Source organism: Pteropus alecto, unplaced genomic scaffold, assembly GCF_000325575.1.
Source record: "Pteropus alecto unplaced genomic scaffold, ASM32557v1 scaffold152, whole genome shotgun sequence".
Taxonomy (NCBI): domain Eukaryota; kingdom Metazoa; phylum Chordata; class Mammalia; order Chiroptera; family Pteropodidae; genus Pteropus; species Pteropus alecto.
The window spans coordinates 11,832,670-11,858,651 of NW_006432227.1; the positions used below are offsets into that span (position 1 = coordinate 11,832,670).

Sequence of the window (25,982 nt, forward strand, 5' to 3'; positions counted from 1 at the left end):
CTTTAGGGTGTTAAGGTATTAGATCAGCTTCGGTAGAAGGAAAATTTGCTTTTAAGGGAAGGCATTATGGCAGGTATGCTCTGCAAAGGCTGAAAAGGTTCTCATGGAAATTTTTTTTGTTATTGTTGGAAGGAAGGAAAAGGATTCAAATATGATTGGAAACAATTATCAGGAACAATTATTCAAGATATGATTGGAAACAATTAGCTCATATAATGCCGAGTTTGTCAGAAGAATACCTACAGCTGGCCTACATTTTTATTCTAGATTTTTCTAAAATCGTTTTGCACGTCGGTATTTTAGATATGTATTTTGCAAACTGCTTTGGATCAAATGTTCAACTATATAATGGTGGATACACGTCTAGAATGTAAAACACCCTAGAATGTAAAACACCAAGCATGAATTTTCACTGAGTAATAGTGGTGGGTCACTGTAGGGCCATCGATTATAATCAATGTCCCACTCGGGTGGAGGACGTTGTTGGGGGCGGGGCGCTGTGTGTGTGATGGGACAGGCATTATATGGAAACTCTCTATACTTGCTGCTCCATTTCCTCAATGGCCCTAAAACATAAAATCTATTTTTAAAAAAATATAACTATACAAAAAAACTGTCTCTCCTGCCCAGTCAGTTGCCTGATCTTAAAGACAGACACGACATGCTGGTGACATTTTTAAAATAGACGCTCTCTGCACCAGGAATCCACTCCCGCCCTGTCCGATGCCATTTATTTGTCTAGTAGGTGGGGGAGTTAGTTTGGAAATGCCACCCCGAGAAGCCACCAGTACCTCAGACGGTCCTTCGTGGAGGTGGATAACATCATCAGAATCTTCTGCGTTTGCATCGTCTTGAGCAAGCGCTATTCAAAAACATGTATTTGGTTTAAAGGGTTTTTTGTTTTTGCTTTTTGTATTTTTCTGCACAGAATTTAGTAATATATTTCAAGTTAAAGAAAATCAGGTGAATAGCATCTATTGACGGTATAATAAATTCCTTCAATGCCTTTTTTCATTGCATGGAACTCACTCTATGCTGTGAAGGCTGCCTATGTAACACGTACACAGTCTTTCAGGCTAAGTGTGTGCACACACCTGGGTGCATGTCTGCGCGTGTGCGCGTGTGCGCGCGCACACACACACACACCCCTTCATTAAAAGAAAACAGAAACCATCATCCACTCTATAAAAGTGGTTGACTCGTTTCCAGAACAACTATTGCTGTTATTATAGATTCGGCCTACAAATAAAGTTTAACGTGTTACGCTTCGTAGAATTATTTTCCGATATTAACATAAAATGCCTGTTGGGTTTTTCTTCTATGACTTTAACCCCAATGGACAGGCATCTCTCGCACAAGAAGATATTTCAAACTAAAGCTAATATGGATGAAAATGAAAACTAATAACTTTTATGAAATTACAGCGAGATTTACCCTATAAGCCGCTTAGCGTTTCCATAGAAACGTGATCTGTTGAGCTGTATTTTAAAGTGTGATTCCCTAGAGATGAGACGACATTTCTAATGCTGTACGTGGGTTGTCTTTCCCCCCTCACAGGCCTTGAACCGGGGGATCGCGGCTGTGAAGGAGGATGCGGTGGAGATGCTGGCCAGCTACGGGCTGGCCTATTCCCTGATGAAGTTCTTCACCGGCCCCATGAGTGACTTTAAAAACGTGGGCCTGGTGTTTGTGAACAGCAAGCGAGACAGGACCAAAGCTGTCCTGTGCATGGTGGTGGCTGGTGCCATCGCTGCCGTATTTCACACCCTGATAGGTAAGGCTGTTGACACATCATGGAAGGGTCTGGCTTTGATGGTTTCTCATTTCCTTCCGGCTTGTTTCAATGTATTTATTGTCATAGGTGATCTCTTCAGTAGTTATTTGATCTTTCCCATGAAAATTTAAAGAGATGGAAGGAATGGAGTTTGTGCTCCTAGCTTGAGAAAAGAAAATGTGTTTTCTCTGGGAAGCTGTTGTTTTGTTTCTCTAGTTCCCAAACCCCGTGTCACCAAGAAAGTGATTTCATTAATAGGTGATCGGATCTAAGGTTAGCATTCAGTAAGGTCAACAAAACAGCAGGTGCTTTTGTTAGAGACACGCATTATTGTACATACTCACTTCATCTTAGGAATAAAAATAGAAGGATGTTATTTGAAATTAATACTCGTCAGTAATGAAAACACAAGACTGATTGTGTTATGTATTAAAATTAACTCACTTTAGTCTACGGCCATGCCACCCTGAACAAGCCCGATCCCATCTGATCTCGGAAACTAAGCAGAGTTGGGCCTGGTTAGTACTTGGATGGGAGACCACCTAGGAAGACCAGGTGCTGTAGATGTAAAAAATAAAAAATAAGAGATTGTAAGCTGACAAAGTCTTTGCAATCTGTGAAGTCAACCAAGGATCGCTTCGCCTAAAAAAAAATTATTTTTTAATAAAATTAATGCACTTTACAGGGTCTCATTATTCTAGTTCATTCAAAGACAAAACTAAATGCTCTGAGTGATGTTCCTTCCATGAAAAGACGAGAAAGCCATGTCGTGCAGACAGCGAAAAGCGCCCTCTTTTAGGGCCAGATTCTACTTCCGCTGCCTTCCTGGCGGTTTTGAAACCCCGAGGCCATGATTTCAGACCTTCTTGGCTTTAAAACAGCTCGGCTTACCTGGCGTAACAGTTGAATGGCACAGCTGTTGAACCCAGTTGAGCAAAACCATTTATGAATGACACTTCGTAAACCCGTCGTGCACTTTAAAATTAGCACTGGTCCTATGAGGACCGTGAATGTCAGTGTCGAATGAAGGATCCAGAAGATAAACCCAAGCCATTTACAATGTATTCAGATGGCAGCTAATGTATTCAGATGGCAGCTAATGTATTCAGATGGCAGCTAATGTTTCCTCACATAACTGCGAATCCAAAAGTAAATGGGGCGAGGCCTTCGTGGTTTGCCTTTTTAATGTAGCATAGAATTTGGTGCCAAGAACAGTGTGGAAACGAGGCTGCTACTCATGGGCCAGGTGTTGAGCCAGGGTGTCGATATATTCGCCATTTAATTTGGGCTCAGAGCTTCCAGGCACGGGCTTGAGAGAAGAGGCCTTTCTATCTATCCCTCAACTTACGCCCTAAATGCTAACTGTGGACTGAGTTTCGAAGAAAACTTCTGCAGCTGGATTTGCTCTGGGCCATTTTCAAAGATGATACATATATTAGAAAACGCCAGACATGAAATGAATAGGTCTAGATAATTTTTTTGGTCTGAACGGGTAAATTGGTTCCCTTCTACTACTAGTTTTTTCATTTGGAATTCTAAATAAACGTGACCCTCCCTGCTTTCGCCATGGTTGACTACGACTTTGGGACTAATAGTTTGTTACTAGCTGTCAGTAATTTTGGAAGAGAAAAGCTGAGTGTCCTGCGTTATTGAAACCGTTGTGAGGAACACGGGTCATTGAGATAAACGTCGACGTCATTTTCCAAGTGAGATCTAAAGTTTTCAGTTTTGAAATGGAATCATAAAAATCTTAAATTCGATTGAACCAATCCCATGTATATTTAGCAGTCGTTTTTACCACTGTTAATATTTTTACAATTATATATTTTTTCTTTCCACCAAATAGATGTTTTCTATAATTGCTGAGAAATCGCATATCAGTTTCTTTCAAGCATGTGGAACTCAGATTTTAATGATGCGCCCCTCTCGCCGTTGGTCGGCCTCGTTTCAGTTTTCCGCCTGAATCTTTAATCACTCTTGCTTTCTGCTGTCGGCTGCATCAGCCACCTTCGCTCGCTTTTCCTCCTCCTTTTCTGGTAACTTCTCTAGATGCAGGTCTTGCCCATCCTTCGTTTCCCATTAATTTGACCACAGGCTACGGCAGGGATGTTGCTCCATCGCCATCCATTTCCAATGCTATTTTTCTACCATCAATAACCTTCCCCCCGTTCAGATTCTACTTTATGTGTCACCTGCTCCGAACACTTAAACCCATTGTCACGTCCTAGTAATGCTGAAAACGGCTACTTACCTGTCTCCTTTTACAGTCACCTCTTGGATAACTATGCTTGTGACAAGGGAACAGCGACATAGATAAAACAGAAAGGCACACTTTCCAAATGTGTTTGACTTGAGAAGCCGTGTGTGCTCTCAGGCCATCTTTTTAATGATATTTACTTGGACCGATATTGAGATGAAGGTGCGTTCCATCCACACACAGCTCCTGAGGGGCCTGAAGGAAGCAGAAGCAGCTCTATATCACGAGTTCACCATGCTTAACTCAGAGTGGAAGGACGAGCCGAGGAATTCAAGCTCGAAACTTAATTTTTCTATATTTTGTGCAGGTGAAACTAGTCCGATTGCCTTAATTCCTCATCGCCATTTCTCCATCGCCTTAATGAATTTATTTCTTTTATCAAGACCTTCCAACTTTTCGGTGGCATTTATAGGAGGCCGTGTGAGAACACAGAGGAGGAAGATATTCTTTCTCTTAGAGTTCCCGGGGTTTCGGATTATTTCTCTGAAGGGCCTCGTGGAGTGGGTCATCTCTTAACCGGCTCTGAAAGTGTGAGTTGTAGCTCCATACAATTCTTTCTGATTTTTTCCTTATCTCTGCTACAAGAAGAAATGGAGAATTTGACCCAAGGCCCTAAATTAACATCTTGCTAGAGCCGTATAAAATTCCAAATGGCGACTCTTCTTGCCTATTACATGGCTTGTGTTTTTAACACCAGTTTAATGGCCAACTCTCCTTGATTTCTTTCTGCTTTGTTTCCTCCTTTACATTTTACTCATGTTACTCTCTGTGATATTAGTTACTTTTCCCAGCATGATGCCTTCTGTACATTTAACAAATATATTTCTTTTCCAAATGTTCTCACTTATAAAATTTCTCCACTTTGCCTTACGCTGTCATTTATATGAACGTTAACTGTAAAAAGATATACCGCTAGTCTTAATAGAGATGTTACTTTCTGCTTTGAATATTAGGGGCTTTGACCAAAGAAGAATGACAGTGAGAATTGCCTTTTGTTTTAACTCCCTTTTAAAATAATTCAGTCCCCATCTGTCCTGTCAACGGTCCAATGAAATACTTATTGAACAAATAGTATGTACATTTCATTCCAGCTCCTATTGACCAACAGTTGGGAACAGAGGTACAAAAGGTGTGGTGGCAGACACACCCCCTCTTCACGTAGTTGCAGTCGATGGAAAAGGATGCATGTTTGGCACCGATTTCTAGAAGAATGCTGGCAAAAGCTGTTTGCAGCCAGCGAGAGGACTTGAGGGATGGTTAAAGTAAACCAAAGTAGGGGGAGTTAAAAGCCATCTCTGGACTTGAAAAAGCAGAGCAACGGCGGGAAAAAAGAAAAGCAGGAATCCTTGGTGAGAAAAAGATGTGGGTGGCACACAGCAGCCACCCATCTTTAAATGGGGGAGAAGTAAAGCAAGAAAAAGTTCAGTGTTGAATGTGAGAGGTGCCATGTACTCGGCTCGGGGCAGGTATCCAGGTAAAGGGAGTGTGCAGCTTAAGACTCTCAAAGAGCGCTGTAGACAACCAGGATAGCAAAAGGGAGAGGGAGGAAGGAGGAGAGGGAAGCGGATCAGGGAAGTCAAAGCAGGAGGAGGAAAAGGGCAGGGAAGGCCTCTGGCAGTGAGCCCCGTGGCCATATCTGAGTAATCTGAAGATCCTTTGACACCAGCGGACATTTTTCATGACCTGTCAGGGACAACCGTATCGAATAAAGCATATTTATTCTAGCACTCAAGTCAGTATGTTTAATATAACTTTAGCCAAGAAGGATGTATCTATTCTGCTTATTTGCTTCTTTATGGCCTCTAAAGAGATTTTAATATTTAGAAAAGTTAGATGCATTTTCTCATTCTGCATCATCTCCTTGGTTGCTACTACCTGGTTTAGGTACTCTAAGATTTTTTTTTTTTTTTTCAAAGATTGTGTATTGCATGATGCTTCCAGCATGGCCTTCTCTTAGGTTTTTTTTCCCTCTGGGTGAACTTTGACACTTCGTAATTCCAGTATCTGCTAACAACCTACCCATCATTGGAAGATCGTCTTCATTTAGAAAGGATTTCAAATGTGAGCATCTCCATATTTGAAAAGGCAGTTTGAGACCTAGCTCCTTGCCCTCATGTACCTGGTGTCACCTGCGGGCATCAGTTGACGGCCCACGGTCGGGCGTTAGAGGTGGGCTCAGGTCAGAGAATGCGGAAAGCTCTATTACTGTGTTTGCCCCAACAGAGGAAAGATCCTTTCGCTAGCTCCTTTTCATTACATTCGCTGTAGTTGAAAAATGAATTCTTCTTCCTTCTGTTTCATATTCTTTTGCTCTGATTTTTTTTTTTCTTGGTGGACCCTCCCAGTGATCCAGGCGTTCTCATCTCCTTGAGAGGTTTGCACATGGTTGTTGTGGGTCTTCTCAGACATGGCTGGAGCAGATCCCACAGGCCACACAGGCCCCTGCACAGGCATGTCAGGGAAAGATGGCTACAGAAAAAATGTACCCAATAACCCCCACCCCAAAACCTTCTGCAGTAAGCCAAATGAGAAGACACTTGGACTCGTGTGGGACTGACAGACTTGAAGATGGCCTAGAAGTTTGTGTCTCCTCTATGCACACCCATAGCCTGGCTCTAGATACGCAAATTACAGGTGCCTTTGTGGGTATTTCTGGCTTTTTGTTCTTGGCCTTTGTTCGGCACCTGCCAGTAAGTGTCCCTTTTTAAGCTAAATTGTAGCCAGTACTCTTGTCATAGACTCATCGGTGAGACACCATTTTTTTTAATTGCAAGGCATGGGATCCGCCACCGCCATACCTTAATTTAGGCCAACAGCCTGGGCGCAGGTGTTATCCAGCTTCTCTCTCGACCTATAAAAGAGGAAAACTTGCTGACCTCGTATTTGGTTTTGTTTAGGTGCAAGTTAATTTCACCTTCGCGGAAGTAGTATTGCATGGCCAGCTACGTCACATAGGTGGAGAAACCACTGCTGGGGGTTTTTATTCTTTTACATGTTTATTCTCAACAGGGACCTGTAAGGCCTCTTCCAGAGCAGCCTGGGCAGTCAGCAGAGCTCAGGGGAGCAGCAGTTGCAACTGAAGTAATTTCTAGAGTGGTTCTGTTTGTCAGTCTTCCCTTGTCAACAAACTTTTCCATTATTTATGATTATGAAGCAGCCCTGTGAAGGGTGAATTGGTACAATTTGATGTAATTTACACCAACAAGGATGCTAGCAATGAACAGGCAGTTTCAGTATCGTCTCACAATTTGTCACTGTGTAACAAACCACCCCTATACTCAGTGACTCAAAACACAAGCATTTATTCTTGCTTCCGGGCCATGGGTTGGCTGGGTGGACATGGCTGTGCTTGTGCCTCTGTGGTTGGCTGACAGCAGGAGGCTCTGCTGATCTGGATAGGATCATGGCAGGGTGGGCGCGGGGCGGGGCGGTGCTGCCCGCTGACTGCAGGCCGGTCTGGGTGGCCCCTGCTGTGTCAGCAGGGCTCTGTTCCACACAGTCTCTCATCCTGCACCGGCACAACCCGAGCTTGCCTGGGCTGCTGAGGCAGTACTCCAAGTGAGAGGACAGAGCACACAAGGTCTCCTGAGGCCAAGAGTCAGAAGAGACAGGCCATCGCCGCCACCGTGTACTGCTGGCCAAGACAAATCACAAGCCAGCCCAGGGCCAGCGGGTAGGAACTAGACTCCACCATTGCAGAGTAGGGGTGTAAGGAGGAGAGAGGAATCGGGGACGTTTTTGCAGTCTGTCTGTCCCAGTCACCTCTTCGGGGTAATGGAGTCATGAATTTATTCAGGCAGTATCTCCTGAACGCCTCTATGTGGCAAACCCTGGGCTGAATCCTGGGGATCCAGACATGAATCGGGCATGTTCTCTAGAGAAAAGCAGATCATTATACAGTATATCATTACACACTCCACTCCAGAGACTCTCGCTTGATACCACCAGTGAGACAGAACTTACGTTCTTGTGCTAAAACTTCACGTTTGCTTTACTTCCTTCGTGCATGGGTTTATGATGTCTCTCCAAGGCCTGGGCAGTGTTGGTTCCTCCCATCCCCATATCTTCCAGATGACGGTGACGGTGCAGACTGTACATGAGCATATCCCGTGTCTGCGACCTGCCCTCAGACAGGTAACCAGCCTCTTCACTGCCGGGTTAGCTGGCACAGGGCCCGACGCGTGAAAGTCATGCAACCTTTTTTGCCGAAGTGATTTAAATATCAGCCATACAAACCCACACACTTTGGAAATGATATATTAGAAACGCGGAGAAGGTACCCGCCCCTGTGAAAGCCCAATAAACAGAAGCATAGTGGGCAAATCCAGAGTGAGACTTCTAAGCAAGGGAACTTGGGAATTTAAATTAGAATAAGGGTTCTCAAATTGGCCTCTCAGAAACACACATATTATCTTGTTATTAAAATTGGAGGCTGGCTTTCTCCCGGATTCCCATGGGAAGATACAGGTATACAGATTTGTTTGGGTTAGTATTGCTATTTCTTGGCATCTTACAAGTGCTGGTAACTACTGGATGAACTAGATGGACAACCATCAAGGCCAGCAGGCTGAGGTCAGAGGAGCTAGGGCTTCGAATGGCCCTTCTGCTTTCTCCTTCGCTGGGTGGGGTCAAAGCTGTTGACATATTTAATAAATAAGTCAAGTCAGTGTCCTCCTACTGCAGCCACATCAGGAAATCTGTTAAGAAACCTCGTTTAATTTTTCTTTTTAATGTTCCGCCCTTCATAAAGAATACGAGCTTCTTCAGAACAATCTCCTCGGTTAAGGCAGTTTATGCAAGTTGGAGGTTACTGACTTGTTTAAGCAGCTAGCCTGGTAATTAGGGACTCTATGCAAAGCACTTTAAACAAATTACCCCCAGCCAGCAGCTCCAGCCAGAAACAGCTCCAGGACACAGGCTGGGAGGAGGGGCGAGGGGACAGTGAAAACCAGCTGCCAGGGTTTTATATTCGCAGCTCACAGGTGGAAACAGCCTTCGTGCTTATTATTATCAGACTCTTCCTCTGCCCTGTAGGAGAGGAGGAGAAGGAAGGGAGGAAAAAACAGAACGGGAAGAAAAAGCGTTCCTTGGCCTCCACATTTTTCTGGTAGCCGGAAGAGGAAAAGAAGGAAAGAGAAGCAAAGGCAGCCTTGGACCTGTCGGTCCCAGAGTACCCCAGAACTTGGAGACCCCAGAAGAGCCCAATGCCAGCTGCAGGGGCAGGGAGCACATTCCACCAGAGTCAGAAAGCGGGGCCGGGCTCACCACCCCAGTTAAACTTTCCACGTTTACTCTTCGTTACTCTGCAGAAAGGCACTGTTTTTGATAATCGAGTTAAAGTCGTCTAACGTATGTAGGTATATTCACAGAGGGTAGAGAAGCTCCTTGACGTTGCTGTCTGCAGACCCAGGCCATACGCGCCAACTGCACCCAGCTCTCAGTCTCAGACTCGCGTGTCCTGTCTTCCTTGGCCCTGCCTCACGGGAACATAACTCTCTCCTTTTCTCAGAAGCCACCTGCGTGAGTTTGCTAGGGCTGTCCTAACACAGCCGCACACACTGGCTAGCTCCAACGACAGCAGTGTATTTATCGTCTCACAGTTCCGGAGGCTGGCGGATCACAGTGTCATCGGCGTTGGCTCCTTCCGAGGCCGGGAGGGAGGGTCTGTTCAGGCGCCGCCCGCGGCTTCTGGTAGTTCGCTGGCATCTGTGCGTTCCTTGGTTTTTGCTGGCATCACCTCAGTCACTGCCTTCAGGTTCACGTGGCGTTTCCCTTAGTGCACATTTACCTCTGTGTCCAGTTTTGCCGGACACTGGCCATGATGGATTGGGAGCCACTGTACTCCAGGATGAGCTCATCTTAACCAATCCTATGCAATGACTCTGTTTCGAAATAAGGTCACATTCTGAGGACTGGGGACTAGGATTCAACAGGAGAATTTCGCAGGGACTCAGTTCAGCCCGTAACACCACCCCTCCACACCCTAGCCTTTCACCAGTCTTCTGGTCCCCAGTCACGTCCACTCGGCTGGCATTTTATGTCAACTCTAACCTTTGCCGGGGAATTCTAGCTCATGAGCTATTCATAGCCAGCCCTGGGCTCTTGCACTTGGCATTGCACTGCTCTGCTCGCCCGGCGTGGCCGCCCTTAGCATGGCCGGCGGCCTCTGCCAGGGGCCAGCAGTGCTTTGGACACGGTCAGCACCGTCCCTTTGCAGGTCCTAGCACGGTGAACTTTCCCTGACTAAATGGAAACAAATGCACAAATAAACGGCAGCAACAATAAACTTTAAGACAAAATGTCCAAGGTTCAGCACCTAAAGTAGACTAATTGTATGATAAAGTAACATCTCCGTCCTGGCTCCATGATTCTGCCAGCTTATCTCAGGTCTGAATGCCTCAGCTGGAGCTTTCTCCAATCCACTTCTACCTGTGTATCTTCTGATCCAGACAGGGACATCACAACGGCCTCCTTCCGACCCTGTCCCTCTCTGTAACTAATCCCGCCTTCCCATGCCTTTTCTCTTTCTGCCACCGGGCAACACCCTCCCTCCTGGATGCATCTTCCTGCTGCCTCAGTGGCCCCAACACACTCCGCACCTGACACCTTTGGTTACCTGGCAGCTCACCTTATGGTTTTCACCTCTGCCCCTCTCATGCTGCATTGGCCTCCCCCGTCCGCCTTGTTCTCCACGCATCTTCTCTCTTCCTGCCCTCTTCCCCTCGAAACCACTTACTTGCACCTCCTTCCCCGCTGGGGTTCCCATTCGTGCATTTAAGCATTCTTGTTATCATCGCTAAGACCTCTCCGAGTTCACAGTTTCCGTAATTCAAGACTCATTCTGACAGAAGATGGACGGTCATTTCTTTTTACCAGTTAATGTGGTCATAAGTCGTCCCCCAAGCTTTGAAATGGGGGGAAGGATTCTGACTCCTCCTCCCAAAGTGAGGCTCTCGCTGTGCCCTGTCTCCGTTCTGATTTCAGAACGGCCTGTAGTTACCAGTGCGTTCACATTCATATTTCTAAAAGGACGAAATCAGCGGGAACACTTCTGTTAAAGCACTTGTAAAACCACAAAAAAACACAGAGCTGAGTATTTTCCTATGCGGCCTCAACGCGTATCGATGAGATAGAACAAGCTTAATCTTTTACGTTATCTTTGCTCACATCCGTCGGAATGCCCCACTCGTGCATCGAGATGAGCTTTCTCATGCTTCCTTTACATCTGTTTGACACCTAGGCTCCCATTCGGCCCATAGTGGTTAAGTCCCCATTACGTTCCAGTCACACACTGGTCACAAACCCTGATGTCGGAGGGACTTCAGAAGCACCTCAGAGATATCATTTGTTCACTGGGCAGGGTTATGCCCAACGTCGCCACCTCCTGCCAGACATAAAACGGAAGGAAAGGAATGGCGAGTGGTGAAAAGCTTTAAAATTTTTTCTGAAAAGGCATGGTAGCATCTGGGGATTTTCCCCTTAGTAAATAATTAAAAATATGTGTGAGCGTTTAGCTTCAGACTTATCTATCAAGCCTTCTTTTATAGCATCAAACTAATGGAAACCACCTAAATGTACGGTCCTAGGAGATTAAGATGCTAAATATACCTATGAAAAGAAACGTAGTACAAGCACTGACAGGTGGAAACGTGGAAACGGTTCGTAGTTCACAAGAGCGTGTACACGGCGTGATCCCATCTTTCCGTTAAAACACACATGCACACCGCCACACGCACCCCCATAAAAAAAAAAAACGGTCATCTAAATTTTCACATTTTTCTACCAATATATATATTTATGGATATATTACATTTAAAATCGTGTTTAAACTTTTGAGAGGAAAAGCATACAAAGGTAACTTTTTCTGACTACCACGGTGTATGTTTTTTTGGCTTTTGCAGCCTATAGCGACTTAGGCTACTACATCATCAATAAACTGCACCACGTGGATGAGTCGGTGGGGAGCAAAACAAGAAGGGCCTTCCTGTACCTCGCCGCCTTCCCCTTCATGGACGCGATGGTGAGTAGAGTCGGCTTTTTTAAATTACGATGAAATAGACACAACCTAAGACTTAAACCATTTTAATCATTTTTATGTATACGGTTCAATGGCACGAAGTGCGTTCGCTTCGCTGTGAACCTTCAAAACTCTTCTCATCTTGTGAAGCTGAAACCCTGTCCGCATTAAGTCCTAACTGCCCATTCCCCACCCCCCTCAGCCTCTGGCATCTACTCTTCTACTTTCCGTCTCTATGAATCTGACTACTCTGGGCGCCTCGTACGAGTGGGATTACAGGACGTGTCTTTTTGAGACTGGTTTATTTCACTGCGTATAATGTCTCCAGAGTTCACCCGCACTGGCGCATGTGTCAAAATAACCTTCCTTTTTAAGGCCGACTGATACTCCACTGCGTGTATGCATCACATTTTGTTTCTCCATTCGTCCGCCAGTGGACATCTGGGTTACTCCCCACTTTTGGCTATTGAGAGTAACATTGCTCTGAACTTGGGTATCCGGATATCTCTTTGGGTCTCTGTTTTGCTTCTTTGGGGTATATAGCCAGCAGTGGCATTGCCGGACCATGCAGTGATTCTCTTTCTAATTTCTCGAGGAACCACTGTACTGAGTCCCATCGTGGCTGCACCATCTTACACCCAGCAGCCGGAAGGTTTCCAATGGACCATTGACTTTTAACCAGTCCGTCTTGCCAGTTTATGAGAATCGTCTATGTTTGTAATAAGTTTTGACAGGCAGCAAGAGAGGGCATTTGAAAATTTTGATTCATATGTAAAGTTCTTTGACATATTTAGGATCAAAGGATCAGGCTAGCTTTCTGACGATAAACTTGCTCCTTTTTTGATTTAAGCACCTAAAGCTTTTTAGAATGAGAATCTCTGGAATAGACGGATGGGATTTCATCACTTCAATAACCGGCTTTTCCACATTAGCTCAGGGCGGCTCACTTCCATAGATGAAATTCTTCGTCATGGTCCTGAAGAGTTCTCAGACGATGCTTTTTTCCTGTTCCTCTGTGTTATAGACATAAGACTTAGCAAAACGAGTATTTCCAGTCATGTCCAATACTGGAAAAGAAGCCCTTTCATTTTAAATTACCCTTGGAAGGAGACGTAAACATTTTAATCCGTGTGGTTTTCTTACCAGCCCTACCTCATGTTTTATATCCATTCGCTACGTGAGGTAAAGGGACATCTGCATGGAGGCGAGGCAGCAGCCCCGAATCCATGGCCGAATGAGGCAAGGTAAAAATACGTGCGGGCCATTTTTCCAGACGTCATCGGAAGTCTCGGTTTGCCTGCGGTTAGGTTAGTGACATGTTCTCAGTGACTCTGTGACAGCTATCCACCAGTTCACAGGGGAGCCCTAAATTTTAAACTCTCAGGTCTGATTCTAAATTGTCGCTTTAGGTAGAGAATTTGGCCATCAGAGCACTCGTACCTGGATACCCTTTTTTCTCATCACCAGGTGTGATCACTCCGAGTTGACACATACCCAGAAAAGAAAAAAGCAAAGGTGTTGGGGCCCACAGAACCAGATTCTCCAAGGTGTCCGTGGCGGCCTACGGTGGCACCACAGTGCTTTCAAATCAGTGAGAGAACTGGACGAAGTGATCTTTTTCACCCCCTATGAGAGGAAAAGCCTGACTTCCTAGACAGAGTCCGTGGTGTTGCTCTAATGGCCGCCCACCCATCTCGTATCACAAACACGTAGAAGAGTTCCAGGCATTCGGGGAATTAGGGGAACTCGGGACTGTGAGTGAAAGTGAACCACAAACTCTTAAGTGCCTTAGATCCCAATTCCTTTTAGCTGTCCTTGTTTGCCGTGAGAGTTTCCAAAACTCCGTGTAACCCCAGAACACAAACGATGAGCACCCTTTTCTTCCGCGGTTCGCCTATCCATTTCCCCAAAGACCCCAAGAGTAAGAGACTGTTACTAAAAACCAAAATAATGAACATTTATGAAAAGCAGGTCATCTCTCCAAACACACACACACGCACACGCAGCCCCTGTATCGTGGTCTTGATATATTGGTAGGAGAAATAATATTTGAAAACCACAGAGCTTATTGTGCAGCTGGCGTTTGGTCAACAAAGACAGCCCAGAAGCTGCTATTTGCAAATGTTATCTACAGTTTGCGTTTCTTTTCACATTTGGCACCTTGGGACCTATAAGCCGAGGAAAGAAGTAGATGTAGCAGCCGCTATGTAAAGTCTTGACACAGACCTATTGAGCTCAGAGGAAATATTGTTTCTGTGTCAGTCCAGATTGGCCTTTACAGGGTAGAAGGTTGATCCTTAAACAGATGCTATCGTGAACTTCAGAACGTCTCCAAACCTGCCGTCTCCTGGGCTTCTCATTGTCTACTCCCCTTAAAGGACCTTCCTCTTAATTTCCCTTAATGGCACAAAGTGTCGGACCAGATCCTGCGCAAACCTGAAGAGAAGGAAGTAGAGGGACCCTACCCAGTCCCTGAGAACCTGTAGTGATGGCAGTAACTCAGAGCCACGTTAGGGCCCCTCATACGGGCTTCATCTGCGCAGAGTGCTGCGGCTTATGATTCAGCTGCTCGGAGAGAGGGGAACCGGTTTCCCCCATCCCTGGTATCGACTCGGCTTTCCTGCCAGGCGCGTGGACCCAGCCTGCGCACTCGGCTGCATGTAATTGGTATGAACTAAATACTGTGTGGTCACTGATCTCACTTAAAAATCGAACATGGATCTGGCCACCACACCATGTTACAGTCATTTTACCAACCGAAGATTTATCAGACCTGTGCTCCTAAGGTTTAGAGGGAGGGTGGGGGCGTAGAAAGTCTATTTCAGGAACGCCCAGTAATATGTTACAGTCATTTTACCAACTGAAGATTTATCAGACCTGTGCTCCTAAGGTTTGGCAGGGGAGGATGGGGCGTAGAAAGTCTATTTCAGGAACGCCCAGTAAATCACAATGACCAGAAATAATACAATCCTGAAGGTGTCTCTCATGCCGAACTCTTTTCCTCCGGCAGGCGTGGACCCATGCTGGCATCCTCTTAAAACACAAATACAGTTTCCTGGTAGGATGCGCCTCCATCTCAGATGTCATAGCTCAGGTGAGTAAGGTCTGCGTGTCGGTCAGAGCTCTCAGAGCCTCTTTCTGGAGTGGGAGAAGCCCTGCTGCCTCCCTTACGTTCGTTCACTCTGCGTTCCTGCCTCACTCGAACCCGGTGAGGACTTCGATAAATGTTTGTGAAACGGACGGGAGAATGAGCCTCTTAGGATGCGAGTCTGCATGATCGTGCTTGAATGAGGGTTTTAGGAAATTAAATTTAGCATCAGAGCTTTTGACCGGGCTTTTAAAGAGCTTGCATGTGAAATGACTATAAAGTCACAGCGAGCACATTGTGGGGTGTCCATAGGGTCACCGTGCACTTGGCTGGGTGGACACTCGGCCCTCTGTGTGGCCTGACAATACATGGCCTGTCGCTTGGTTCTAGGCAGAGCTCTATCTTAATTATTCTTAAATCTTGTTTCTCATGTTGTTGCCACGCCTGACTGCCATTCGCAGGTCATTTCTCCACATTTAAAAAGAACCGGGAAGTCAGATGCCGTCGGACAAGAAGAGGCCTTCATCACGCTGTCTGTCGAGTCGAGCCCCCTGGGGCCTGGCACCAGCCCTAGTTTTCCATCCTCCTTTCTTCCTTTTTCCACAAAGGATACTGCATGAAAAGTTTCAGCAGAAAATTAGATTTAATTCCTGTAATCCATAAATTACACGGCATTCTGATAATCAGGGATTTGGGAGACTGATTTCTCCATGGAGGCGGAGAAATGTCTCTGATATTTCCACTTGGGTTCTTTAAAGGCACCCTAAACCTGAATCCCTGTCTTCCATAGCAAACAGGGATTGAGTAAGTTAATGGCCCTGTCGTCTGGTCAGAATCCGGCAAAGCACCCTAATGACACCCCTCATCATCACCGGCCTTTTGGGTTTTAGTCCCAGGTCCTTTTTGATCTGCCCTCTCCTCTCGTCTCCGCCGCGCTCGCCCTGGTCCAGGGCATCTCCCTCCCCACCTGCAGCACCTGAGGAGCCTCCTCACTCTCCTCCCTCCGTCCCCACTGCGGCCATGGTGATCTATTCTCAGGGAGATTCTGTCCACCTCACCCCCTGCCTGAAACCTGCTTTAAAACTGCTGTTTGATTAACATTTCTCTACCTCCTCGACTAGACTGTCAGCTCCAAGATTACGGGGTCTGGGACTCTGTAAATTGTCATGGCATCCGCAGCGCCTGGCGTGGGGCCAGCACGTAACAGGGAAAATCCTCACCACTAAGACACTCGGCTTCCCTCCGAAAAGAGTCAGGCATTTTGCGATGACTCTATCAATGCAAAGTCGGAATTCTGGGGTGAGAAGCAAAGGCCCACGGGTTATTTTAAATTGATAAACGACACGATCCACAGTGAAGATGGAAGCTCCGCGACGCGTTGGACCACGTGGCACCAAACTATTAAAAACATGGCCTTGGGAGCACTGCCGGCGAACACGTCCTGCCGGCCCTCCATCCCTCCGTCCCATTTCCGGGCGCTCCCCACATCTGCCCGCTTTCCCGCTGCTTCCCTTTCCCTTCATGTCCGGATCCTCCTCCTCGGTCTTGCATGGCCATCCTCACGGCCCCGGAGGCTTCCCGGACTCGGCGGAGGAAGGGTTGGTCTTCACGTATTCGTTTCTCATACAGCACGTGTTCAGTCTCTAAACACGGTCCCCTCGGTTTGCAGTGTGCGTTTGCGTGTGTCGGATGATGAGCTCACTGCAGACGGGCGCGTCAGAGTTCGCATGTTAGGACACCATAGAGGCCTCACATTCATTGGCGAAATAAACGGGCACCTTCGCCCCATCACGAAGCCTCAGTCTCTGTTCCAAACACGATGGGTCCGTCACGAGGCTCCCCAGCTGGTCTCTGCAGCCTTCACTTAGCACGGCGGTGGTTACACTAGGAAGCAACAAGCCTGGTGATGGCCGTGGGCATCTCTGCTCCTGTCCTTCGGTGACCACCAGTGAGAGCACTGCCCCAGTTTGTGTCCACTTATATTGTCCATGCCGCAGGCAGCCTAGTGTGTCCACGCAGCCAAGTGGTGCCTCTGTCCTGCATCTTCCTCCGAGGGCATCCGTGACGGGGTCTGTCTCATTTACTGGTTTGACAACAACAGCTCGGGGACAGGTATCGGCGTCTGCTGTAAGCAAACCACCTGTAGCATCTAACACTTCTTTTTCGTTCAGTAGAGTCTTGAGGGATCACTCTGCTTTCCAGGGTTCCCTGTGGCAATGAATGTGCTCGTTTAGTGAATCACACTGGGCCTCCGACGTCTTTTTTGAGCTTGCCGTTGTCACTGATTTCACGTGATCGGGACAAGCTTCATTTGGACAGGCTCACTCGGGTGGTAGCGTATTTTACATGCCTGTCATTCTGTGGATATTTGGCTTATTAAGGTTGACGATGTAGCTGAGGAATATGTCACCCCCTCACACACACACACACACACACACACACACACACACACACACACTCCGCTGCCCGGTCCATCACACTGCTTTTGCACCCAGTACGCCTCAGTGGGCTTCTGAATGGGTCGGTCCCAGGAGGACACTGGAGGGAGGCAGGGCTGCTTCTCCGATCTCTGCCGGACAGGAGGATAAATACATTGTCACATTTACTTCAGAGATTCTATTATTATTTCAGTCCCTCTTGACTCTATTTTTTGACCTGTTCCACTTTTATAACTTAATACTTTAAATTTTAATTGAGCTTGTTTTATAATAATTCATATTGGTGTTTTGGCAGCATTTTTAGTGAATTCCATCTTATAAACACTAACGTCTGTTTTTCTGTAGCGGGTCATTGATGTGTGTGTGTGTGTGTGTGTGTGTGTGTGTGTGTGTGTGTGTGTGTAAGATAACTTAGGTCCTCAGGTGTGGATTATATATGCACCTCAGCCTCGAGAGAAAAGCTTGGCTGCATCTTTGGGGCCTGGGGAGCCAAAGTTTCTAGCTATTTTTTAGCGATCACCTCAGCCAGGTGCGCAGTGGCCTTAAAAGTGACGATGATGACAGAGTGCCGTGTAATCGTCCAAAATGCCAGGCGCGTGGCCCTGAATTCTGTGAGAGCTGTACTGAGCCGTAGCTGTACTCTTTTTTCTCAGTGTCGATCGAGGTTTTCGCTCAGAAACCCGTCCGTCCCGTGTGGGTGCCAGACTTTGGGCCGTGCTTCTGTTGCTTAGTTGCTTGGTTTTGTCCCCCCACCCCGTCTGACCGGTTCTTGTCTCCCCATCTCTCAGGTCGTTTTCGTAGCCATCCTGCTCCACAGCCACCTGGAGTGCAGAGAGCCCCTGCTCATCCCCATCCTCTCCCTGTACATGGGTGCCCTCGTGCGCTGTGCCACCCTGTGCCTGGGCTATTACAGGAACATCCACGACATCATCCCCGACAGGAGCGGGCCGGAGCTGGGGGTACGTGCGTAGAACTCGCCGGCAGCCTTCTGTACATTCGGGTGGAATAAAGTTCTCCCCCCGCCCCTCCAGGAAGTGAGAAGTCAGTATAATGAGCACGTGCTCTAAGACCTCAGGTGTAAGGGAGTGTCCACAGGGACAGACAGCCGGAGGACTGATGCACTCTGGAGATGGAGGTGATCTTGGAGGTCACTCTCCAACCTCCTCATCTCTGTATGAGACCGAGGTACCGTCAGACAGGTCAGGCCAAGCAGGAGATGCGCATTTATGGTCCTTACTCACCAGTGTCAAAAGTCATTCTGTAGTCCGCGAAGATTTTAGGACCCATAGTACCTTTGAACTCGCATTTGATTATTTTTAATTTACAGCAGGGATTCAGGATTTGTTTGTACTTTCTGGACTGGCCAGACACAGTCACTCATGCAGGAACCTTCGATGTAATGAGCAGAGCGTTTTAAGTACCATGGGGAAATCTTAAATATGATTCCCACCCTCATATGTCTCGTTTGACAGATAAGACCAACACAAAAGCAGTAGACATGAACCCAAGAAAGAAAATAGATACCGTGAGAACAGAAGAGCCTCTGAAGCTGAGGGAAGGGAGGTAGTAATAGGGGCTGGACGCCGCCTCGATGGAGGCGGAGCTTGGCCTGTGCCTCAAAAGTTGAATAAGAAACAAGCAAGGTATAATGTGACACAAGTGACCAATGCATCCTTTTCATCAAAGTATTGACAGTGTCTGATTTGTATGTATGCTGATCTTTTCTCTTCTTAGGTAGTAGATGTCATTGGGTTAGTTTTCCTCTAGCTATACGGCAGATGAGCGTGACAATATATAGCACCGAATAAATCACGACACTCCACCCCCTGATCCCACCTTTGACCACGTCACGTTCGTCCTGTCAGAACGATAATTATATTGCCCACTTAACCTGGATCCAGGTCAGGCCACCAGTAAAACCATATCTAGTTATTTCCATCACAAGAACAGCCACATCAAATCGGCCTTCATGCTGACGATCCATCTCTTAACATGCAGCCACCAGCAAAGGGACATAGGTGGCTGAGATGGTCCCATGACGTGTCTTTTACCTTCATAAACAATCAAAACAACAGTTAAATAGTGAAAGCCAGGCTTTAAAGATAATGCCCATCTCCTCTGTAGAATTCTTAATAGATGGCATGTTCTTTGCCATACTTTTATTTTGCCTATGCTTCTGAACATGTGTTAGAGCTTTGAGAGTAAGAACCTCTGTAGTAGATTTACATAGTGTCCAAATAATTAGGCACATTTGTGAGCTGATTCCAAAATAAGTAATTTTTTACTTTCAAGTGTTACCTTTTACTGACATGGCTTCTAGCCAGTCAACTTGATGATTTAAACAAAGACTAATTTCCAGGCTGTTCCTCAGGCCGTGGAGTTGGGGTCTATCTACTTGGGTTAGAATTGCTCTGTTTGGAAAACAGTGGTTTGGATCCATCAAGGCCAAATGTGTGTTGATTTCACAGTAGCTTGCCAACTGTCTGAGTGAATTTTATTTCAACTGTCCATACTATTTTAATTCGACCTGGCTTGAATACAGAGGCATTTGCTTATATTATTTTTAAGCATAACGACTTGACTCGCTGTTGACATCAAAAGGAACAGCTTTGACTCTGAATCGTCGTCTTTCCTGTTCTGCTTCTAGACTGTAGCGAACCTCATTCTCCATTTCTTGATGCAGGGAGACGCCACGATAAGGAAGATGCTGAGCTTCTGGTGGCCTCTGGCTCTCATTTTGGCTACGCAGAGAATCAGCCGGCCTATCGTCAACCTCTTCGTTTCTCGGGACCTTGGTGGCAGTTCTGCAGCTACAGAGGTAGGGTGGTTTCTGGGGACGTGGGCGCTTGTAGTCACCTCACAAAGAACGGGGTCTGGGGAAGCCGATTACAAATTTGCTTCCAGTTCATCTTGAGAGCTCACGTAGTTCTGTGATGTCAGATTTATGTGACATGGTCACCCCAGGAAGCCATAAGGATCCACATTGTCTGACTCTGGCGCAATGGCCTTTCCATGTTTTCTGGAGTCAGCACTGTGGTTTCAGGATGATGGACCAGGCCACCGCAGCTGCAGGAGGGAGAACAGCCAGAGGGGGCGGGTCGATGCTTCTATTCTGACCCACCAGCTCTTACCTGTTCTTTCTGTGCCCCCTGCACATCCCACCCAAGCCCTTGTGGCTTCGTGGCTTCCTGTGCTCGCTCGTCGGCAGCCCACCCCCTGCAATAAGCAGCCCCATGACTGACTCACTCACAGGTCAAGAAAGTTACCTGGAAACTGGCAGCTGCTCCAAAGAAAGAGTTGAATCATTTTTCCATCTTTCAGGCATGGTATGAACAAATCATTTGTTTCCTTCACTGCCCTCTGGAGAACTAATTCTGTCTCTGGAACTGCTGATCCTTCAGGAAGGCTGGCGGCTGCTCATTAGAGCCTCCTGTTTACGCACTGCCCTTGACCGCTCTGCCAGCAGGGCTCCGGCCGGGGTCTCCTGCCAGTTTCCTCGTCCTGGGAAGCAGCTCGTGTTGGCTGGGAAAGAGAAGCACATAAATCATGAGCACACTAACTCTTGCCTCAGTTCGGTTCTGGATTTTGTTTTTTGAATCATGAATGTCATCTTGGGTGGCGTCTGTAACACAGCAGCTTTTTCACTTAAAAACTGCAGAATAAGTTGCCCAGTAAAAAAGTATGTGACCCTGTGTGCTAGAATTCTGTCTTCCCCTAAAAAAAAAAAAAAAGCAACTTATATATTAAGAGATGTTCTCGATGGACCTGGATGGCATAGAGACACAGCACATGGGGTACAGAACAGACATTTATTGACCATCTGCTGATACGCTGGCATGCACGTACATGTCCCTGGCTCTCCAAAACCATGTTCATGGGTGTTGTCATTCTCACGGAGGGATGGAAGGAGAGGCTCATGCTTCACGCAGCTGGTAGGTGATGAAGTGGAGGTGTGAACCTAGGTCCACCTAATTCCAGCACATCGCTCCCAAGGCAGTTTCTTCCAGCGGGGGACTTCCCCCAGGTTCCTGGCATGGCCGTTTAGTTAACTAAAACAGATGCAGCCTGCACCTCTCTGCCTGCTAGCTAGAGAGTTGAACTCTGCCAAAATGTAGGGTTAGATGCTTTGCTTTCATTTCCTTTTCATTCACGTAAGAAAAGAAATTCATTTTCTTGGAAGAACATCTTTGGCTTCCTGTAAGAGATAGTTATTTAGTGTTCTTAAGTTAAAAATCAAAATTGGGCTCTCCTGGCTGAATGGATTGGAAGTGAGTTGAGTCCGAAGGAGGGCACATAAAGTCATCAACAAACACATAGATTCAGCCACCCTGAAGGACAAGATGAAGGCATAGAGGCGGATCCTGAGCAAAGACTGAGCAAGCAGACAGGACTCAAAATCATACTCTGAGACCCAAGAATTGGGCTAGACTAGAGGGTTCGGTTTGGCTCTATGGAAAGAGCAAAGATTCTGGAGTCTGGACCTGGGTCGAGATCTTGGCTTCTCGAGCGAGCCATCTGGACCTGGATCTGTTTCTCATGAGATTCGTGTAAAATAAGACGCATCTTCCTGGTCTCCGGCTCCCTCTCTGGGCCCCCTCACCCCCCTCCCAGGGACAGAGTGATGCACCTGCCCCTTCCTCCCGCTCCAGGGCTGTCCTCGTCCCCCAGTGTGGAGTGATCTGTCACCAGAGGCCGCACCTGAAACAGCTCACTCTGCCACGTGGCACACGGCAGGTACTGGAGATGCTCCCTGCGATACTAACTGCTGGCTCTTCCTCTTGCAGGCAGTGGCGATTCTGACAGCCACGTACCCGGTGGGTCACATGCCATATGGCTGGTTGACGGAAATCCGCGCTGTCTACCCTGCTTTTGACAAGGTGAGAACCTGTGCGGCGTGGTGTCTGAGACGCACGCTTTAAAATGAGAGCTTGATAGACAGGGATCGCCGGCGAGGAGCGTTTTGGTGTTTCCCAGTCTCACCTCCCTTTGTAAGGTTAATGTGGCATTGGGGGTGTCGAATGTAATTGCGGAATATTCCCCTCAGAGAATGACAGAGGCAGCTTAAGCTTACCTTGATGCTGAGCTGCCGTGCCTCTCCAAACTGATACTCACGGTTAGGTTCTTCCCGTTGCGAAATTATTTGTTTTCAAAAGGGAAACTATACTCTCAAAAAAAATGTAATACATTGGATTCTGTTTCTGTGGTTTGTTTTTTTTTTTTTAAGTTAAACTCATATTTTACTGACTTCATTGCTGATGTGAAGATGGATGCAGACAGGAAGCGTGTGCTTGAGCTCTTAAGCTCATGGGAGTCTCCGGCGTGCGGGGCACGTGCACGCTGAGGTTGTCCATGCAGCAGGCTTGGGTCTGGGGTGGTTTGGGCGCAGCAGACTTATTCTGGCTGAAAGCCTCTGCTGACGGCAGCTCTGTCCTCCTGCTGCTGCTGACACAGCTGAGGGAGGCACGTAACCCCTCGGGCCTGCATCCTTCGGCTGGGTCACGACCATCCTGCTCATCAATCAGCAAATGTCTCTTTTATTAAAGCTTAATTATTTGAACTGGTAGACTTATATCCTAAAAAAAAAAAAAAAAATGGCTAGCAAAACAGACCCCCAAAAAGATCACATGCGATGATTTAAAATAAAAAAATAAGAAAGAAGCACACAACCTGCCAGTTGTACTCTTCCTGGCAACTGCTTGGCCTTGAACTTCTGTAGAACTAGCTCGGAGCCATGGCCAGGGTCATTTCAGCTTATCTCAGCAAGAGCCCTGGGAAGTGAGAAGGGGAAGCGTGTTCTCCAGCAGATCTCATTCCTCAGTTCCCACACTCATAATCACCCCTGAATATCAGCTCACCTCAAAATACTCTAGGGGGATCGCCACCACACGGTCTCACGAGAGTGGGGCGGAGGCGTTGCCCGGAACTCTTTACCGGGTGTGGAGCTTCCCCAGCAGACTCTTCGCTGGACCCTTCGCCAATCGCAAACGTTCACTTGCAACAGCAGGTTGCAGAGCGTCTCCTGAAAACGCATCCGATTCCTGCTTCACAGGCCTTTGAGAGTGGACTTCAGAGGCAGGAGTCACCGGCAGGAGAAAGATGAGGGTCCATGCTTGAGTGAGCCTAATCCAGTCTGCTGTTAGAAACCATCGTTTTCACCTCAGACACGTGTGTACAGCAGTAAATCGTAGAAAACCAAAATGGATCTAAGTCTTCTTGCTAAATTTCTAGCTCTTGGAGAACAATGTTGTCTAATAAAACCTGATGAGAATAGCAGGCACTAAAGTATTAGAACCTGCTGGCCGTGAAAGTCTCATCTGAAATTGCTTTTGACTACCTGAAATAGTAACACTTAACACTGCCATGCTATACAGTTTCTCTAGGAGCATCCAAGGAAAACATAGTTTTATCCATTATTGCAGAGGTTAAGCGCCATGAGGAAATTTCTTGAACGAGCGTACCTCGAGCCAGAAACTGGAGTCGCTCAGAACACTTGAAACCTCACCCATTATTTGCAGGCATTCCACCGAGCCATTTATGTGAACGTGTCTACTCACCCCAATCTGAGACACCTCTCTGCGGGCTTCCAGAATTTGCTGTACTAACGGTTGAAATCCTTAGCCTCTTTGTGGGTTCCAGAACAAGAGATTTAACATTTCTCGCATTAACTTCCGGTGGTTCTGGCTAAATACTTAACTGGGAGTTTTCCACCAGTACAAATGCTCTCTCATGATCAGTGATCACCTGCAAAGGTGTCTATTTCTCAGCAGACTGGGCAAATGAAATGAAACACGAAGGCTACTCTAAATGCTATTTCTGCAAGAATAAACGAGCATGGATCGTGTAAACCGGCATGTAGCATGTAGCATGCTAGTTTAGTCATGCGAAGTATCTGCTCTTAAAAATAAGAGTGTGCCTGAATAAGCGTGGCATGTCACCGTCTCCACAGATGACGTGTGTGCTTTGAGGTTGCTTTGTTCTTCTCAGGGTGGCCTTCTCATTCAGCCCGCCAGGGCACCGCTGTCACAGATCCCTGGGTGAGTGGAGGTGGACAGATGTCCTACCCACTGGGAACTGCACTTTGCCGTGACAGCAGTCTGCCATTCAGAAAAGCAGAAATGCTTTAGAAACCGGAAATAGGATGTCAGCCCATCCAGAGTTTGTGCTGGTGGCATGTGCAGGGGGAAGAGATTGGAGAGAGTGCCTCCGAAATAAAGGGGACAGCCAGAGTTCTTTTCCAGCTGGAACCTGGAATGTCTCTGCTTTTGTAGGCTGCACGCGGGACCCAGGTGCTCGGAGGGCATTCTTGTCAGCTCTGGGACTCACTGGATCCAAATGAGGCGCGAGTTTTTTTTCTCTGATGTTTTTCATAGTCGAGGGCCAGGCACTGGTTTTAACTGGGTGATGGGCACACTTAGGAGTGGCACTAGGGTGGCCGCAGCAAGCCTCAGAGTGAGGTTCGTACAAGAGGACATTTGCTTCAATTCAGTTTAACCGAGGATTTGAGCACCTTCTGTACTCAAGCTAAGTCTCAGGAGCCGAAGAGATGGGTGAGACACATGGCCCTTCATCTCGGTGGGCGAGCCCACACCTCACAAGGGCTTGGACACGGGCCCCGCATACTGGATGCCAGACCTGCATTCAGGGAGCTCCGGGTGGTCGGCACGACAGGACGGGGCCGGAGGCAGTTCGGAGGGAAAAGAGCAGAGAGGCTTAGGAACAGAGGGGCTGCGAAGATGATGGGCCTTGAAGAAAGGGTTGGTTTTGACAGTCAGAGGCCCCAGTGAGAGAAGGAGGAACAAAGGCACAGAAACATGGAAGCACCAAGAGCGTTAGGGGAGGAGCAAGAGGCTCCCTTTGGGACACAGTTGGAGAAGTCACACAGTGAGGAAGTGAGTCCGCGTCAGGGTGAGCGGGGCCTGGAATGCCCGGCCCAGCTTATAGTTAATTTGGTAGAAAGGACAGGGCCTGTGGGTCACCGAGCAGGGCCATGACCCTCAGGGAGATGCCCACGGTGGCCAGGACTAGGCTCGCCCAGGCGGACAGCGAAGGGAGGGAGCCAAATCAGGAGACATGGCTGGTGTTCAGTCTGGACCTCCCCCTGGTTACTATTCACGCCCAAAAACTCGACAGCTGTCTGAGAGAGACTCGAAGTGACAGCCATCTTCCAAACTGTCGCTTGGCAGCTATACTTCAGACACAACCACTAAAACAGAAACGAGATGCTCTCGAAAGTTGTACGCGTGGTCAGCCAGGGACAGCCCAGAGCCCAGTCACGACTGTCTTTTTCTCCCCTCCAGAATAACCCCAGCAATAAACTGGTGAGCACAAGCAACACGGTCACGGCAGCCCACATCAAGAAGTTCACGTTCGTGTGCATGGCCTTGTCACTAACGGTAAGGAGAGCGACC

General features: G+C 47.3%; 1 protein-coding gene and 1 non-coding gene across 2 annotated transcripts in view; both read left to right on the forward strand.

The window, feature by feature from the left end:
* Window positions 1–25,982, forward strand: part of ANKH (ANKH inorganic pyrophosphate transport regulator) — a 51,731-nt gene that overhangs the window by 1,865 nt on the left and 23,884 nt on the right. Inside the window, exons 2-8 of the mRNA XM_006907133.3 lie at window positions 1,558–1,774; window positions 11,933–12,051; window positions 15,059–15,142; window positions 18,363–18,533; window positions 20,258–20,392; window positions 22,359–22,451; window positions 25,872–25,967. Of these exons, the coding sequence (XP_006907195.1) occupies window positions 1,558–1,774; window positions 11,933–12,051; window positions 15,059–15,142; window positions 18,363–18,533; window positions 20,258–20,392; window positions 22,359–22,451; window positions 25,872–25,967 (915 nt within the window). The remainder of the gene's footprint in view (window positions 1–1,557; window positions 1,775–11,932; window positions 12,052–15,058; window positions 15,143–18,362; window positions 18,534–20,257; window positions 20,393–22,358; window positions 22,452–25,871; window positions 25,968–25,982) is intronic.
* On the forward strand, window positions 2,223–2,341 carry LOC112475918. The gene has a single exon (XR_003044913.1). It is a non-coding gene; the product is annotated as a 5S ribosomal RNA (ribosomal RNA).